The 17,254-nt window shown below is 36.5% G+C and overlaps 1 protein-coding gene across 4 annotated transcripts in view; it reads left to right on the top strand.

Moving 5' to 3' along the window:
* Nucleotides 1-3,015, top strand: part of SLAIN2 (SLAIN motif family member 2) — a 79,283-nt gene extending 76,268 nt beyond the window's left edge. For all 4 annotated transcript variants that reach the window (XM_068543004.1, XM_068543003.1, XM_068543005.1 and 1 more), the window contains one exon: nucleotides 12-3,015. In XM_068543004.1, coding sequence (XP_068399105.1) covers nucleotides 12-78 — 67 coding nt within the window. In that variant the 3' untranslated portion in view covers nucleotides 79-3,015. The remainder of the gene's footprint in view (nucleotides 1-11) is intronic.
* The last annotated feature ends 14,239 nt before the right edge of the window (nucleotides 3,016-17,254 follow it).

The raw sequence follows: 17,254 nt of genomic DNA, 5'->3' as shown, positions 1-17,254 counted from the left end.
CTTTATTTCAGATCCTTGCCAGCTCCTAAAACCTACAGTAGCATGAAAGATGACAGTTGGAAAGATGGCTGTTATTGACCAGCAAAGACAAGAATGCAGAGTCCACAGCTTCATGGATACCCCTTCACCAGGCTAAAAGACAACTTTTATATGCAGACTGTTCAGATAAGACTCTTGGGATTTATAAAATCCCAGCCCTCTCTGTCTTAATTAGCACAAACTGACAGAGATGATCAAGCAGCACTTTAATGACATTTAACATCAGATGTGTTTGGTAATCATACAATCACTCTCCATGGAATCACTTTTAGTTTTGTTTAATAGAAACTAGGTTGATTTTTTAATTTTTGACAGAGGCCAATATCTGGGCAAAAAACTAATGGATGCCAAAGAGAAATGCCCATTTGTAAATGAGAGAGTACCTTTGTGCACAAGAAAATGGTGAATTCAAGCTATCCAAAACTTCACATTCAACCTAATTTACTGTATAAATAGTATCAATAAATATTTGTGTTAATGAGAACTAATATTCTGACTACTTATCTAAAATGTTTCACTAGTGTTTCACTAGTTCTCCAGGAAACTAGATTGAGATGGCAAGGGGGCAGGGTGGGAAGAAACCTGGGCTAGAGATTTAAAACATGATACCTAAATTTGGAAGAATCCTATAAGTTATTTTTGCAGATTCATTAGAAAAATTATTTTGTTTAATCTTAAGTTTTGGGTGTAGCTCACATATCACCACCACCAGATAGTGTTACAGCATGCATCCATCATGTTGCATTGACACATCAGACTTCTGTGTGTTTGTTTTGATTGCCAAAAGGGCTTAATATCAGTTGTACAATCTTTCTAAACTTTATAGCTCCTGGCTCAGGAAAGATAGCCTTTGCTATTGAAGCCACCTTCTTTCACATGCTGTCATCTGTTACAGAACTAAGAGTTCTTGTTTTTATTAGCAGGTTTCCATGATGGGAAAGAGCAAGTAGTATGTGTGTTTATTATTGATATAAATAACACCACCTCAGTGCTTACAACCTGGAACAAAACCATACAATAAGAGGGGGGGAGGGAAATCTATGCACTTACCTTACAAAATCTCTGGTAATGACAGTAGTATTGTTACTGTTAATTGACACAATAGCCTATTATGTGGTGGGAAATTATAGCCTGCTGAATCCTACTTAAGTCGATCCACTTTAAACTGTTTCAAAACATCCTTTGAAAATACTGCCCCTTTTAGATTCTGCCTGACATCAATTTTTTGCATTTTTGGTAACAAATGAAACCTACTACATATGACTGTAACCTGTTAAACACTTGCTCTATGATGGCCCTTATGTATATCTTGGAAATCACTTATTTTGGTTTTATTCGACTATTAGCAGACTAAAACTTCCTTCTTCAGCAGGCTTCTCATTTTTCATGGTGAGGTCTGTTTTTAAGTATTTAATTTGAACAGCTCTAAAATACTGGCAGCTGGGTCACTAAAGGATTTTAGATATTTGAACATAAGTTCATTTCCTATTAGTCAAACACATTCTGTAAGTTGGCAAAAGAAATTGAGAGAGAAATGGGAAGCTTATATTCAGGATAGCACTGAGGTTGATAGGTTGAGAGAATGATAAAACTTTTAAAACCAAGACCCCTGTTCTGCCATGACGGACCCCATGGTAGACTTTATTAGCTTGACCAGTAGGTAGTCATTCAGTTAGCACAAACAGCTGGAGATTCAAAGTGCCAGTGCTAATGTATTTTGGTGTATCATGCAAGGAAGAAATTTTATTCTTGGATTTGAGGGTGATGGGGATGGGTCAGGAAAGGATGGCGCCAGAATTCCACATGATGATGAGCTTAAAAATGTTGCTTTTCAGAGGAAGATAAAGCATCTGTTTCGGGTAGAGGGGTATCGCGTGTAAAAACTAAGTAAGTAAAAGAAAGAACTAGCCACTGTCTCTTTTTGAAACCACATATACACAAAAGAAAATAGGTCTCAGTTTTCAGTGCAACATTGGAAAAAAAAAATGCTGCAATCTACTAATGAAAAGGAATTTTAACCCTATTACAAAACACCCATTACATTTTTAAGTTAGATTATCAGCTTCAAAAGGAATATTCAGGTTATTTAACTTTGTTTTTAAATGGCTGCATCAGAAAAAAAAATGTCTATTTTTTTTAATTAAAATATTTCATCACTTGTTAAAAACATATTTGGATCTGAGTTGGGTAAAGTATTATTTTACCTGCTGTTGTACTACCACAGACTATTGGCTTTTAGTTTCCTAAAGAGAAAAATTGCCTATTTACTAGAAAGCCTTTGTGTATTGCCAGTTTTTCTGTTTGGGAAAAATCTAAGGATTCACTGTGGTTAGTCTTACAGATGAAGTGTGGATTTGATAAACTAGTGCCTATGATTTTAACTTATGTTTGATATATAGTAGTAAGGGTTTTACGAATGTTGATTATTTTTTTGTGCCAACAGCGCAGAATTGTCACTTATATGTAAGCAGAAATCTGTGAGCTCTGCTTCCAAAGTTATTTAATTTTCTCAGTGTTTGAATGTTATTTTTTGTAAGTGTGTTAATAAAAGTGTAAAGAATTGGAAAAAATATAAATATTCTTAACTCAAGCATTTGCTGGATCATTTTTCTACAAAACTTGTTTGTATAATATAAAACACTCTCTGAAGGGTTGGCTTTTTTTGGTTTTCATACCCTGGGAATCACATTTTGTAATACTGGGGACCATTCATAATTGTCAGATACTTTTTAAAAATTATTATCTCAGTACGTCACTTTTATAAAAAAGTTTTTCTGAAAGGAAATTAGATACATGTGTCCCCAGATGTTTGTATAACTCTAGAATGATCTAGACTATGTATATTTAACTTTTTATTGAATGTACAGGCGTCCATTTTTGACGTTATGCATGGTCCTTTTAGATCACATGAAGTTTGATTTGCAAAAACATTTCTATAGCCGAACTTGTATGTGTGGTTGCCTCCTTAATAAACAACCTGACCATAATGTTTATTATTAAATTTATATTTGTTTTTTTAAGTGTTTTATTAATTTCTGGATATGGTAAGATCTGCCCCCCCTTCCCACCAGTTGCCTACAATTGGTAATAACAAATAGCTCAGCTGATTTTTTAAAAACACAAACCCAAATCATATTGCCCTTCCAGACTTGATCTCTGTGAGGTTGGAATGTATCATGTTCTATTCTCTCTGCCCTAGTTATTTCATATGTGGATTATTTGGGGGTAAAATTTGTAGTTTACTCAAAATTGCTATTTTCCTGGAACTTTTTAACTTGCTGTGAATTGATATCTAGTTAGAAAAAGGTAGCATACGTAAAACAAGCAAAAAACTATTATATAAGAGTATCCAGGAGGGAAAATTACATTTTCAAACCAAATATGAATATTTGTTTAGTTGATCATGTGCATCTTTCTCTTATGGATAAACAGAAAAAATCAAGACTCGTACACTGTTTTATTAGTTCCCCGCATCCCTTTTGGAAGTTTTTACTGTCCTCCATGTTAAAATTAGTCTCACTAATGAGTCATAAGAAATGACACCTTCCTGCTTGAATTTTCTCCCAAGCCAACCTAAAAACTTTTAAGAACCATTTAAAATTAAATGCCATTATACTTGTAAATTAATGAATGAAAAGTTTACTTAAACTTGTTATATACCCTGTGTAACAGGAAAATGTATATGGTGGTTCTTGTGAATTATTTGCTGTATCAAAGTTTAGCTTTGAATTACAAAATAGAATAAGAATAAATGATAGTGAAACTAACTTGGAGGGAGGTAGTGAACAGCATGTTCACATGAGCATGAAGCCGAAGTTAGCAACCACTAACATATTTGAATGATCTAAATAAAAGTCTGAGTAGATTAAATGGCCCTCTGGTTACTAGTATACAACTCAGTTAAAACTATTAACTGCATGCTAATTTCACACCAATTCTTCACACTGGATAACTTTAATGTTTTCTCTTTAAAAAGAAGGGGGGAAAAGCTTTATTTCTTCTGATTTTAAAAATAATAGACCCATTACTTTTTTACTTAACTGAAAATACTAAGAAATATAAAAGGGGAAATGATCCCACATTTCACCTTGGGATCCTGCAATCCCACCTTCCAGAAATAAATATTTAAGTGCTGACCTTAACATGGTTATAAAATGCAGGTATCTCCCGCATTTCAAAGGTTCACTGTATGCCACTTTGCTTTTATGAAAGACCTATTAGTAGATGTTTTCACTAACCAAAAGAAATCTGAAGAGTATTTTTGCTTTTATGAAAAAAGGGGAAAGCAAAAATAGCATTCAGTGTTTATTTTGCAGGGAGCAGTCCGCCCCACACTGTGAAGCTCCTTCATCAGGAACTACTCAGCATCTCAGCATCAAGCCACCATAGCTTGGAACTGTGTGAGCATCTGTGCTTTATCTTGATTTATTTTGTATACACAAAATAAATTAGTAAGTAAGATGTGTCCTCAGGTAATTGCTTCTTCACTTTATGCCATTTCAACTTAGGAAAGGTTTCATAGAAATGCTTCTACTTTCAGTAGCCGGGGAAAACTGTATTAAGTGGAAGGGTAAGAAGTCTAATGTTTAAGATGAGAAAATACTTTTCACTTACAATGCTGACATGAGTTTGCTTTTGAACAGAGGTGTATATTAACTGCCTACTGAAAGCATGACACATTTCTCAATTCCTGATTGTAGATATTCCTTGATTAAAAAAAATATATTGTTTGTATCCTTATAACATCAATTGGTTTCTGTTATGAAATATTATTTTAGGAAAGTAGAGAAACAGTAAATTATAAAGAAGAAAAAGCACTAATTCCATAGGTAATCACCCACTTAAATTTCAGGATATTTTTTTTTTTCCCCCTAATGAAATTGTGATTATATTCATGATTGACATTGTAACTTTTTCTTAACTCTGAGATCACTGAGGACTGCCATCATTTAGAGTGGTTCTGCTGGGGGAGAAATAGTTGCAGAAAGAGTATACAAATATTCCAAAACTTTACCAAATTTATATTCTCGTGTTCTTTATATAGTATCTTTTATTGACACTTGAGCTCCCCCCCACCCCCACCCCAGCCTACCAAGCCATGAATTGACAGTATTGGTTGAGTACAACTCCAGTTTCAAAACAAAATACCTCTGAAGAAATAGGCACAACCAAATAAAGAATCAAGATAGTCTAGATTAGAGTTCTCAGACTTTAGAATCACCTGACAGACTGCTAAAATGCAGATTTCTGTACCCTACCCCAAGCATTCCTGTTTAAAAATAGAACCTGGTCCCAAGAACAAAACATCTAGGAATAGGATTCCCCAGCACAGGTCAGGTCCCCATTACTAGGCTAATTGACTATGGCAGGTGATTGGGGTTAAGTAAAAACCACGTAGCTCTTGTGAAAACCATATGGAGAGAATGAGGGAAGACCATTTTCCCTGAAAGTGGTGCTATCCCCATTAAGTAGGCCTAGTCTTGAGCAAACAAAACAGTAGGTACTTACACAAATGTCTCAGTGTATATCGTATAGAATGGTTATTTCATGTCAGTGGTCATGTTTTCCTGGAGGAAACATTTGTAGTGAGAGGGAAGGTTCCGATAGTATTTTTGAGCCCTTGGCTCAAATTGTTCATGCAGCCTAGCATCATTCCTGCCTTGAATTCCACAAAGCACCTCAGTATCCTTATTATAAGTTCCCCTTAATACAAAGGTTGATTTAAGCTAAGATTCTGGCATCTGCCACCAGAAGGAAGAGTTAATTTTTAAAATTTTTTAAGTGTTTTTTAAATTGATACATAAAATATGTACAGAAAAGTGTACAAAACAAATTTTCAGCTGAATGAATTGCTGAGTAACTATAATACATGTGTAACCACCACGTAGGCAAGAATTAGACTGTTCACAGCACCCAAAAAAAACTCCCCTAATGCCATCTGCCAATCACTACTTCCTTCCTCCCCTTCAAAGATAACAGGTATCCTGACTTCCAACATTATAATTTAGTTTTGCCTATTTTTGAACTTCACCTAAATGTAACCAGACACTTTGTAACTTTTTTCTGCCTATCATTTTGATTAAAGGCTAAAAATGGTCTTTCTGTCAGACTTGGCAGTAAACAACAAAGATAATGTGAGATTCACCTATGTTGCTCATGTCACTGTAGTGTGTTCATTCTCCTTGCCATATTATATGCCATTGTATAAATATGTTATGATTTGTCCATTCTAATGTTGAAGGACAATTGGGTTGTTTCCAGTTTAGGTCTCTTGAAAGTAATGCAGATTTGGACTTCAGGGATAACCAAGATGGAGTAAGCCCTCAAAAGCCCTTCTCTCCCACTTACAACTAAAAATTTTGGACAAAATGCAAAAGACACCTACCTGAGGACACTGAAAAGTAAACAAAACCAGGTGGATTTGGAGGACAGTCAAACCTGGAGAAGAGACCCATACAGGGTTGAGTTTTCCATTTTTTTCCTCTTTTATCTCAGCCCTGAGCTCAGAGAGGGCACCCAGCAGAGCTGTCATAATGACTCCTCTGATAGTTTGAACCAGAGGAAATTCTGAGGGAAAACCTATGAAAGGAAAACCCCCAAAAATGAGGGGAAAAAATAGCTCTTGATAGCTAGGACATGTTGGGGGCTTTTATTTTTGCTTTTCTTTCATGATTTGTCACCGGTGAGCACCCCAGTTAAGCCCTGGTAGCAAACAGTGCCAACAGTTAAAATTGATGGGAACCGTGTTTTTCTGACAGAGGAAATGGGAAAAGAACCTCTGCAGTTTGAAGAATGTGAAGATAATCCCCATTTTTCTCTACTCTCTTTGTCCTGAAGGTAAACTGAGCTGTGGCAACTGCACAGTAATAGTGATGGAGCTAAAATTCTGAGAGAACCCTTATATCTGGTCAGAGCACAGGGCAAAGGTGCCCTTGGGGCAAGGGGGGAACTGATGAGAGAGCTGGAGAAAGCAGCCCTTTATGTTTTGATTAGTGCAAGCTCCAGGCTTAACCCTGAGCTACACATACTCAGACCCAAAACAGCACAGCAAAGCCTTTGAGAACTGAACTAATTTAAACCACTGAACATGACACAGCCTAACTGTGTCTGTCATGCACTGAGCAGTGCATGTATGAGGTAGATCCAACATAGCATGACGAAGCCTTTGTAAACTAAACTGACATTGGAACCACAGCCCGCAGAAGATGGAACAGAAGTTGCATTCTGAACCTATCTGGGTTGACTGTTCAAACAAACAAAAATCAACATTGTCCAGAACATTTTAATGGGACCTAGAGTCTAAAGTATAATATTCAAAATGTCTAGCATATAATCTAAAATTACTCAGCCTGTAAAGAACCAGGGAAATGAGGTCATTTCTCAAGAAGTAAGACAACAAATGTCAACACCGATATGGTTCAGATGTTAGAATTATCAAACTTTAAGGCAGCCATTATAACCATAACATGAGACAAAGGAAAACACTCTTGAGATGAATGGAACTATAGAAGTTCTCAACAAAGTAGAAATTTTTTTTCAAAAGAAAAAAATTTTAGAACTGAAAAGGTATCTGAAATTTTTAAAATTTGCTAGATGGATCCAATAGCTAACTGAAGATGACAGAAGAGTCAGTGATATTGAAGAGAGAGCAATAGAATTTATTAAACCTAGAGAACAGAGCGACAAAAGATTGAAAAAATGAGCAGAGCCTCAGGAACCAGAGGACCAATATCAAAAGGCCTAACATTTGTTTCACTGGAGTCTAGTAGTAAACTAGCTCTCAAAAAAAGTCACTTGTAATGTTTTCCAATGTCCAGGTAAATATTCCCACCATGGCCATTTTCAAGCTATCAACATGATGTCACTGAACGTAGTATTGGGAAGAGTTGTGCAAAATCAGCTTGTGAGTTGGTACAAGCTGGCTCTAGCAGAGCAATGTTGGGATCCCAGAAAAGGAGGAGAAAGAGCTAGGTACGGGGCAATTATTTGAAGAAGTAATGGATAGAACTTGCCAAATTTGATGAAAGACATAAATTTACAGATTCGGGAATCTCAGTGAACTGAACCTACCTGGGTTGATAACGGGATAAACTGAAAGAAAACCACACCAAGACACATCATGATTAAACTGCTTAACTCAAAAAGGAAAAACTCAAAAGAAATACACACAGAGACACATCATAATTAAAGTGCTGACAACCAGAGATAAAGAAAAAAAATCTTGAAAGCAGCTAGATTAAAACACTTTATGGGGACTTCCCTGGTGCAGCAGTGGTTAAGGATCTGCCTGCCAGCACAAGGGACACGGGTTCGATCCCTGATCCGGGAAGATCCCACATGCCGCAGGGCAACTAAGTCCATGCACCACAACTACTGAGCCTGTGCTCTAGAGCCCATGTGCCACAACTGCTGAGCCCATGCACCGCAACTACCGAAGCCTGTGTGCTCTAGGGCCTGCATGCTGCAACTACTGAAGCCCCTGTGCCTAGAGCCTGTGCTCCACAGCAAGAGAAGCCACCACAATGAGAAACCCCCACACCACAATGAAGAGTAGCCCCCGCCTCAACTAGAGAAAGCCCACATACAGCAACAGAGACCCAACACAGCGCAAAAAAAGAACCACTTTATGTATCGTGGAACAACAATGTAAATGATCACAGATTTCTCATCAGAAACTCTGGAGGCCAGAAAATACTGAAAAAGATCTTTAAAGTGCTGAAAAAAAGAATAATCAACTCAATTTTCTATCCATTGAAAATTTTCTTCAGTAATCAAAGCAAAATAAAGACATTTTCAGGTGAGGGAAAACTAAGAATTTATTGTCTGCAGACTTAAAGGAAATGATGCCAGAGGGAAACTTAGAACTGCAAGAATGAAGGAAAAGCAGCATAAATGTTAATTATGTGGTTAAAAATAAATGAAAAATTTTCTGAGTTCTTTAAATTATGTATGACTGTTGAAAGCAAAAACTAACTTTGTCAAAAGAAGTTTTCAATGCATTTAGCAATAATGCATATGACAACTATAAGAATAGTAAAGAGACCTGTATAGTTGTAAGGCTTCTATATTTTACTTGAAGTGACAAAATACTAACTCTAAATAGACTGTGAAAGGTCAGGTGTATATATCGTAATCTCTAGAATATGTGTATTGCAATTGCAATTAGAGAGAGAGAAAATAGATGTTATAATTTAAGTTCAAATAATCTAAAAGAAGGCAGGAAAGGTGGAATAGAAGAACAAAAACAGGACAAACAGAAAACAAATATTGAAATAGAAGACCTAAATCCATCCATACCAATAATTACATTAACTGTAAATGATTCAAGCACACCAAATTAGATTGTCAGATTGCATAAAAAGACTCAGCTATATGCTTTATAACTATATGTTGTATATAAGTATGAACATATAGGTTAAAAATACAAAGATGAAGAATGACATACAATGCAAACATCAATCAAAAGAAAGCTAGAGTGATTGCATTTGTCGAAGTAGACTTCTGAACAGGGAAGATTAGCCAGGAATAAAAAAGGGAAATTACATAATGATAAAAGGTCAATTCACCAAGAAGCTGTAACAGTCCTAAAAATGTACGTACCTAACAATCTTCAAATTCATGAGGCAAAAACTGATGGAGCTGAAAGAGGAAATAGACAATATTAGGATTTGGAAGACTTGAACAACACTATCAAACAACTTGATTGAATTGACATTTAAAGATTACTCAATCCAATAACAGCATAATACATATTTTTTTAAGTACAAATGGAATAGTAACCAAAATATATGCTGGATTATAGAAAACAAATTAAAAAGAACAACTTTTTAACACATTTTATTCTCTGAATAAAACAGAAATAGGCGCTTCCCTGGTGGCACAGTGGTTAAGAATCCGCCTGCCAATGCAGGGGACACGGGTTCAAGCCCTGGTCCGGGAAGATCCCACATGCCATGGAGCAACTAAGCCCGTGCGCCACAACTACTGAGCCTGCGCTCCAGAGCCTGCGAGCCACAACTCCTGAAGCCTGGCGCCTAGAGCCTGTGCTCTGCAACAAGAGAAGCCACTGCAATGAGAAGCCCACGCACCGCAACGAAGAGTAGCCCCCCGCTCACCGCAGCTAGAGAAAGCCCGTGCACAGAAACAAAGACCCAACGCAGCCAAAAATAAAATAAGTTATAATAAAATAAAATTTAAAAATAAATAAATTACAGTAAGATTGATAACTGGAAAATACAACTATCTGGAAATTTTATATAAAACATACATTTAAATAACCACACATCAAAGATAAAGACACGAGAAATTAGGAAATATTTTGAGTTGAATGAAAATGAAGGTACAAAACATTGATATTTGGGGAAAGCAGCTAAAGTAACTTGAAGGAAATTTACAGTATTAAATGCTTATATTAAGTAAAAATGTGGTTGGCAGAATAATAGCTCGCCAACGATATTCACATCCTAATCCCTAGAACCTGTGAATGTGTTCGATTTCATAGCAAAGGAGCATTAAGTTGTAGATGGAATTCAGGTTAATCGGCCGACTTTGAGATGGGGTGACTGTCCAGGCGTGTTCAGTGCAAGCACAGGGGTCTTTACATATGGAGGAAGGAGGCAAAAGAGGGAGAGATGGCAGCATGAGGACTCAGCCCAACACTGCTAGAGGAATGGAGCCATGAGCCAAGGAATGCAGGCCATCTCTAGAAGCTAGATAATCAAGGTAACAGATTCTCCTTAGAGCCCGCAGAAAGATAAGAGCCTGCCGAGGCCTTGATGTTAGCCCAGCGAGAGTTGTTTCCGACTTCTGGACTTCAGAACTGTGAGATGATAAATAAATTTGTGTTGTCTTAAGCCACTAAGTTTGCAGTAATTTGTTACAGCAGCAACAGGAAACTATAAGAGGTCTCAAATCAATGATCGAAGCATTTACCTTAAGAAACTACGAGAAGAAGCCAAAGGAAAGAAATAATAAAGAGCAGAAGTCAGTGAAATTGAACACTAAAACAACGGAGGAAATCAGTGGAGTCAAAGTACTGCTGCTATGAACTTTCTTGTACATGTGCATGCATTTCTGCTAGATATATGTATATAAGTGGAATTTCTGGAAAAAGTGATGTGCAGCTGTTTTCCACAGTGGTGTGCCAGCTCCCATTCCTACCTGCAGTGCTCCATATTGACAGTCTGTTTTACTTTAGTCATTCAGAGTGTGTTGTGATATCTTTGTGGGTTAAATTTTCATTTCTTTGATAATTTATGATGGTTGAGTACTTTTTCATATGCTCATTGATCATTTAGATATCCTCTTGTGAAGTTTGTTCAAATAGCTTGCCTGATTTTCTATTGAGTTTTCTTTCTCTTACTGATTAGTAGGAGTTATATATGTATCCTGGATAAGTACATTTAGATAGTTTTTAGTAAAGTTTTTCATGATTCTTTTTAATGAGTATATAATCTGAAGTGATGTCCCTTTCATTTCATGTATTGATATTTGGGGATTCTTGCATTCTCCCTCTCCTTCTCCCACCTCTCCTCCCTTATCAGTTTCACCAAGAGTTTCTCAATTTTATAATTGCAGCTATTAATTTGATGTATCCCAGGACCCAGTCCTTATTCCACTTCTCTCTCTGTACTCACTCAATGGTTCATAGCTTAGAAATCATCTATTATACGTCTGGAATTCAGACCCATCTCCTGAACTCCAGATTTACACACCCATCTGCTGATTCAGTATCTTCACTTGGATATCCAACAGAAATCTCAGGGTGTACATATGCAAAACAAACTTCTGATCTTGCAAACCTTCTGCATCCATCTTGGCTGATGGCAACAGGCTGAAAACTTTGGAGTCATTCTTGATAACTCCTCTGTCTCTCTGTCTCCGTCAGTCTCTCTCTCTCTCACACACACACACACACACACACACACACACACACACGATATAAGTTTCACAGGAGCAGAGATCGTTGATTTGTTTATCATCGTACCTCAAGTGCCTAGAACAGTGCCTAGCACATTGTAGGCACTTAAGTATTGAATGAAAGCATTGCTGGTGAGAATCTCTTGAGAGAGCAATTTGTAACACGACAAAATTTACAATGTAGATTAAAATGTAGATCCAGTGATTTCCAAGAATTTATATTACACCTGTATGTGTGCTTGTGTAGATGTGAATATAGAACATTTATTATAGTGTCATTTGTGGCAAAGGCTGAACGTAAATGACAATCAATAGGACACTGGATAAATTATGATACATTATTCACTGAAATATCATGTAGCCATAAGGAAGACCAAGATACAATAATTCTATATAATGGTGTGGAATTAGCAAAGATACAGTGTTAAAAGTGAAAACAAAGTGCCAAACAGTGCCATTTGTGGAGTGAAAAGGTTTGTGTGTGATATTTGTTTGATTAACAATGACTGTCTCTAGAGGAAAGCAAAAGAAACTGGTGACTGACCTGTGGAGAGGGGAACTGGGGACTAGGTTAATAGTAGTAAAAAGACTTATTTTACCAGCATACTTCTTTGTACTTTTGAATTCTTTACCATGTGCATATGTACACCTACTGGTTTTTCAAAAAGTAAGAGAAGTGTAGCTCTCCTTCTAACTTCCCCACCCCTCCTAAAAAAACTAAAATTTTGACTTTAGTTTAACGAGTAGAATCTGGTTTGTGGGACATGCTCTTCTTTGTCTTAGCCTTCTCATTTATGTCATCTTAAGTTTATATATTTGGGCCACAGAAGGCATTTTTATAAATTTTACTTTAATGTTATGCTTTGGGCTTTATCCAGAATTTTATGAAGAACAGCCACAAAAGCTGCTTCTCTCTGGCGTAAAATTATCAGGAGCATTGCTCATCATACGGCTCAACATCCCCTATATGAGGGCCCATGTGAGAACTTTAGTCTAGAATGCAGTACCTGGAAAATCATAGTCTCTCTTGAGGAACTGAGGGTGCCCCCTCTTGATTACAAGACCTCTGTGCTTTGTCATGTTTGCAGTTTTCTCCCTGTTGCCAGAAAGAGTAGATCTATAAATGATGCTTAATTGTAGTAACTGAATTTATTTCTTTATAGCCTACCTTGGTCCAAAAAAATATAAGGTGGTTTACATAAATACAAGAAGAAGTTTTTATTAGACAGGAAAAAATCATGAAGCTGAAGAAAATAGGAGAAACCTCATGTGGCATATTTGCTTCCTCTTCCTTTTCAGAGCACTGATTGTATTTTTATTTTATAATACAACTATTCTCTTAGAAGTAAGGTGAACATAAGTGAAGAATCCATATTTATATTTTTAACCTAAATGTTAAAATTTTCCACCTATTTTCATTCTTCAGCAAGCCAGAAAGTCTTCTGTAGGTTTAACTTATTCTGCACAGCCCTAAGCTGTGGACTGAGAAATTATGAAATTATATTCATGTAATTATATAATATAATTATATGAAGTTATACTATTGGTTTATAGTAAATAAAGGAGACTCTGACTACTAAATAAGTGTAAGCAAAATCTGTTAAAGTCCCTTACAAAAAGTTTTGCTATAGGAGTTTCTTTGTCTTGATTCCTTTAAAATAACATGAAAAAGTTTTAATTAGAAAACTTGATTTTCTATGGTAGACATCCTTCTTTTAATATACACTTTTAGAAATTTGCGGGGGAGAGGGAAAGTTATATTTGAGAATTGATAACTTGGCCAGCAGCTACTTAGAATGTTTACACTTCATCTTTCAGATAAAAGGAAGTACCTATAGGTTATTCCCATGTAGATGCTACCAAACCAGGCAGACTTACAAATAACTAGAAAGAGTTCTTTTTAACACTGTCTCTTTTATTTATCTATTTTTATTTTTATTTAGATATAATTGACATATAGCATTATATTCATTTCAGGTGTACAACAACATAATGATTTGGTATTTGTGTATATTGCAAAATGACCACCACAATAACTCTAGTTAGTTAACATCCATCACTATACCTAGTTACAAAAATTTTTTTTCTTGTGAAGAAAACTTTTAAGATCTACTCTCTTAGCAACTTTCAAATAGACAATACAGCATTATTAACTGTTGTCCCCATGTTGTACATTATATCCCTATGACTTATTTATTTTATAGCTGGGAGTTTCCACTTTTTAACCCCCTTCAGCCACTTCACCCACCTCCCACACCCCCTCCCAATTCCCCTCCCCACCTCTGGTAACCAGCAATCTGTTCTCTGTATCCATGAACTCGGTTGTTTGTATTTTGGATTTGTTTTGTTCTGTTTTAAATTCTATATATAAGTGAGATCATACAATATTTGTTTTTCTCTGGCTGACTTATTTCACTTAGCATAATGCCCTCAAGGTCCATCCATGCTATTGTAAATGGCAAGATTGCCTCCCTTTTTTATGGCTAAATAATATTCCAGTGTGTGTGTGTGTGTGTGTGTGTGTGTGCGTGCGTGCGTGCGTGTGTGTGTGTGTATGCCATATTTTCTTTATCCATTTATCTATTGATGAACACAGGTAGCTTTCATAGCTTGACTATTATAAATAATGCTGCAGTGAACATGGTAGTGCATATATCTTTTCAAGTTAGTGTTTTTGTTTCCTTCAGATAAATACCCAGAAGTGGAATTGCTGGATCATATGGTAATTCTATTTTTAATTTTTTGAGGAACCTCCATACTGTTTTCCATAGTGGCTGCACCAATTTATATTCCCATTAACAATGCAAAGTTTCCCTCCACATCCTTGCCAATGCTTATTATTTCTAGTCTTTTTGATAATAGCCATTCTAACAGGTGGGAAGTGATAGGTCATTGTGGATCTGATTTGCATTTCCCTATTGATTAGTGATTTTGAGCATCTTTTCATGTGCCTGTTGGCCATCTTTGGGAAAAATGTCTATTCAGATCCTCTGTCTTTGGGAAAATGTCTTTCAGATCTGCTGCCCATTTTTTAATAGAATTGTTTGGTTTTTTTGCTATTGAGTTTTACGAGTTCCTTATATATTTTGGATATTAACCCCTTATCATATATGATTTGCAAATATTTTCTCCCATTTGGAAGGTTAACTTTTCATTTTGTTAATGGTTTCCTTTGCTGTGCAGAAGCTTTTTGGTTTGATGTAGTCTCACTTGTTTATTTTTGCTTTTGTTGCCTTTGCTTTTGGTGTCAAATCCAAAAAAATCATCACTAAGACTGATGTCAAGGAGCTTGTGGCCTATGTTTTCTTTCTTTTTTAAAAAATTTTATTTATTTATTTGGCTGCATCGGGTCTTAGTTGTGGCATGTGGGATCTTTTGTTGCAGTATGGGCTTCTCTCTCGTTGTGGTGCATAGGCTCCAGAGCGTGCAGGCTCGGTAGTTGTGGTGCACGGGCTCTCTAGTTGTGGCACACGGGCTCCAGAGCGTGAGGGCTCAGTAGTTGTGATGCGTGGGCTTAGTTGCCCTGTGGCATGTGGAATCTTAGTTCCCCAACCGGGGATTGAACCTGTGTCCCTTGCACTGGAAGGCAGATTCTTAACCACTGGACCACCAGGGAAGTCCCCTATGTTTTCTTATTATAGAAGTGTTAATTGTTTCAGGTCATGTTCAAATCTTTGATCCATTCTGAGTTAATTTTTATGGTGTAAGATAGTGGTCCAGTTTCATTCTTTTGCATGTGACTGTCCAGTTTTTCCAACACCATTTATTGAAGAGACTGTCCTTTCCCCATTGTATGTTTTTGGCTCCTTTGTTATAAATTAATTGACCATATATGTGTGGGTTTTTTTCAGGGCTTTCTATTCTGTTGCATTGATTTATGTGCCTGTTTTTAATGCCCATACTATACTCTTTTGATTACTATGGTTTTGTAATATAGTTTGAAACCAGGGAGTATGATGCCTCCAGTTTTTTTCTTCTTTCTCAAGATTGCTGTGGCTACTTGGGGTCTTTTATGGTTCCATACAAATTTTAGGATTGTTCTATTTATGTGAAAAATGCCATTGGAATTCTGATAGGAATTGCATTGAATCTGTAGATTGCTTTTGGTAGTATGGACATTTTAACAATATTAATTCTTCCAATCCATGAGCATGGAGTATCTTTCCATTTATTTGTGTCTTCTTCAACTTCGTTCATCAATGTTGATGAAAATCTTTTTCTGACACTTTTATAAACAGGAGATGCTGATTATGATGTGAATATTGCTTAATGATTTAAGCTCATCAGTAAAATCAATGACTATATTCTGTGTTTGGTAGATTTGTTTCTTCTCTGGCTACCAGTTGTCAGTCCTACTGCCAGAAAGCCAGTGTTGAAGCCACCCTTACAAAGATGCTGTCTTTCTTCCTGTGGACCCAAATCAAACCATCCTAATTATTAGAGTTACATATAAGAATAGCCAGTAAGTTCTAAGTCCTTGACTATGTCTATTTCTGCATGGATGCCAAGTTTCTGTTTCTCTTTCTTTGGGACAGTTATTTCACAAGCCTCCGTTGCCATGCTTTTTGATTTTTCACTATGTTCAAATGTTTGAATAGCCAGAAATCTGATATCCAGTCATTGGGGGTGGGGAAGGGGAAGAGTGCTGCTCACTATAGTGCTCATCAAGACTAGTGAAGCAGACAGCACAGGCGTTGAATGCCTTACCTTTTATATTCATTAATCCTGATTAGATTAGATTATAATGAACATAAAAAATGTAAGCCCACAGAAAACTGCTCATTCAGTCCTTGATTACCTATTAGGAGGCGTGATACCGGGCCCCGTAGAGGATACCTGCTCGCCAACCCTGCTCGCTTTTACACGAACCCCCTACCGGGTCTGCAGCTCCCTCTCTCTTCAAGGACATTTTGTTGTTGAGGTTGTTTGCCATTTTTGTTAGTAGTTGACTGTGCCTTCTCTTCCTGTGGGTGATATTTAAACTATGATGTTTATCATCATTTCCAAAAAAACTTTTTTAGGAAGATTTGTTCTGTATTAGTACTAAGTTGGGAAGTCAAGGTGCTGTTTTCTATTCTAAACACTAGGGGGAGATCTTGTTTTCTCTTGGAGTGGTGGTTTTTTGTTTTTTGTTTTTTTGTTTTCTTTTCCACTCCCTCTCCACCAGCCTTACCCCCACCCCCCACAAAACTCCTGGAGCGTTTTAAATACCAACTCGCAGTCAGCTAGCTCTGAATTCAGTTTATTTTCAGTACAAGTGAATGTGTGAGATTTTCATCTGTATAAAAATAAAATG

The sequence above is a fragment of the Eschrichtius robustus genome, chromosome 4, assembly GCF_028021215.1.
Source record: "Eschrichtius robustus isolate mEscRob2 chromosome 4, mEscRob2.pri, whole genome shotgun sequence".
Classification (NCBI taxonomy): Eukaryota; Metazoa; Chordata; class Mammalia; order Artiodactyla; family Eschrichtiidae; genus Eschrichtius; species Eschrichtius robustus.
The sequence above is the reverse complement of the archived record's forward strand: the minus strand, read 5'-3'. Positions and strand labels throughout refer to the sequence as shown.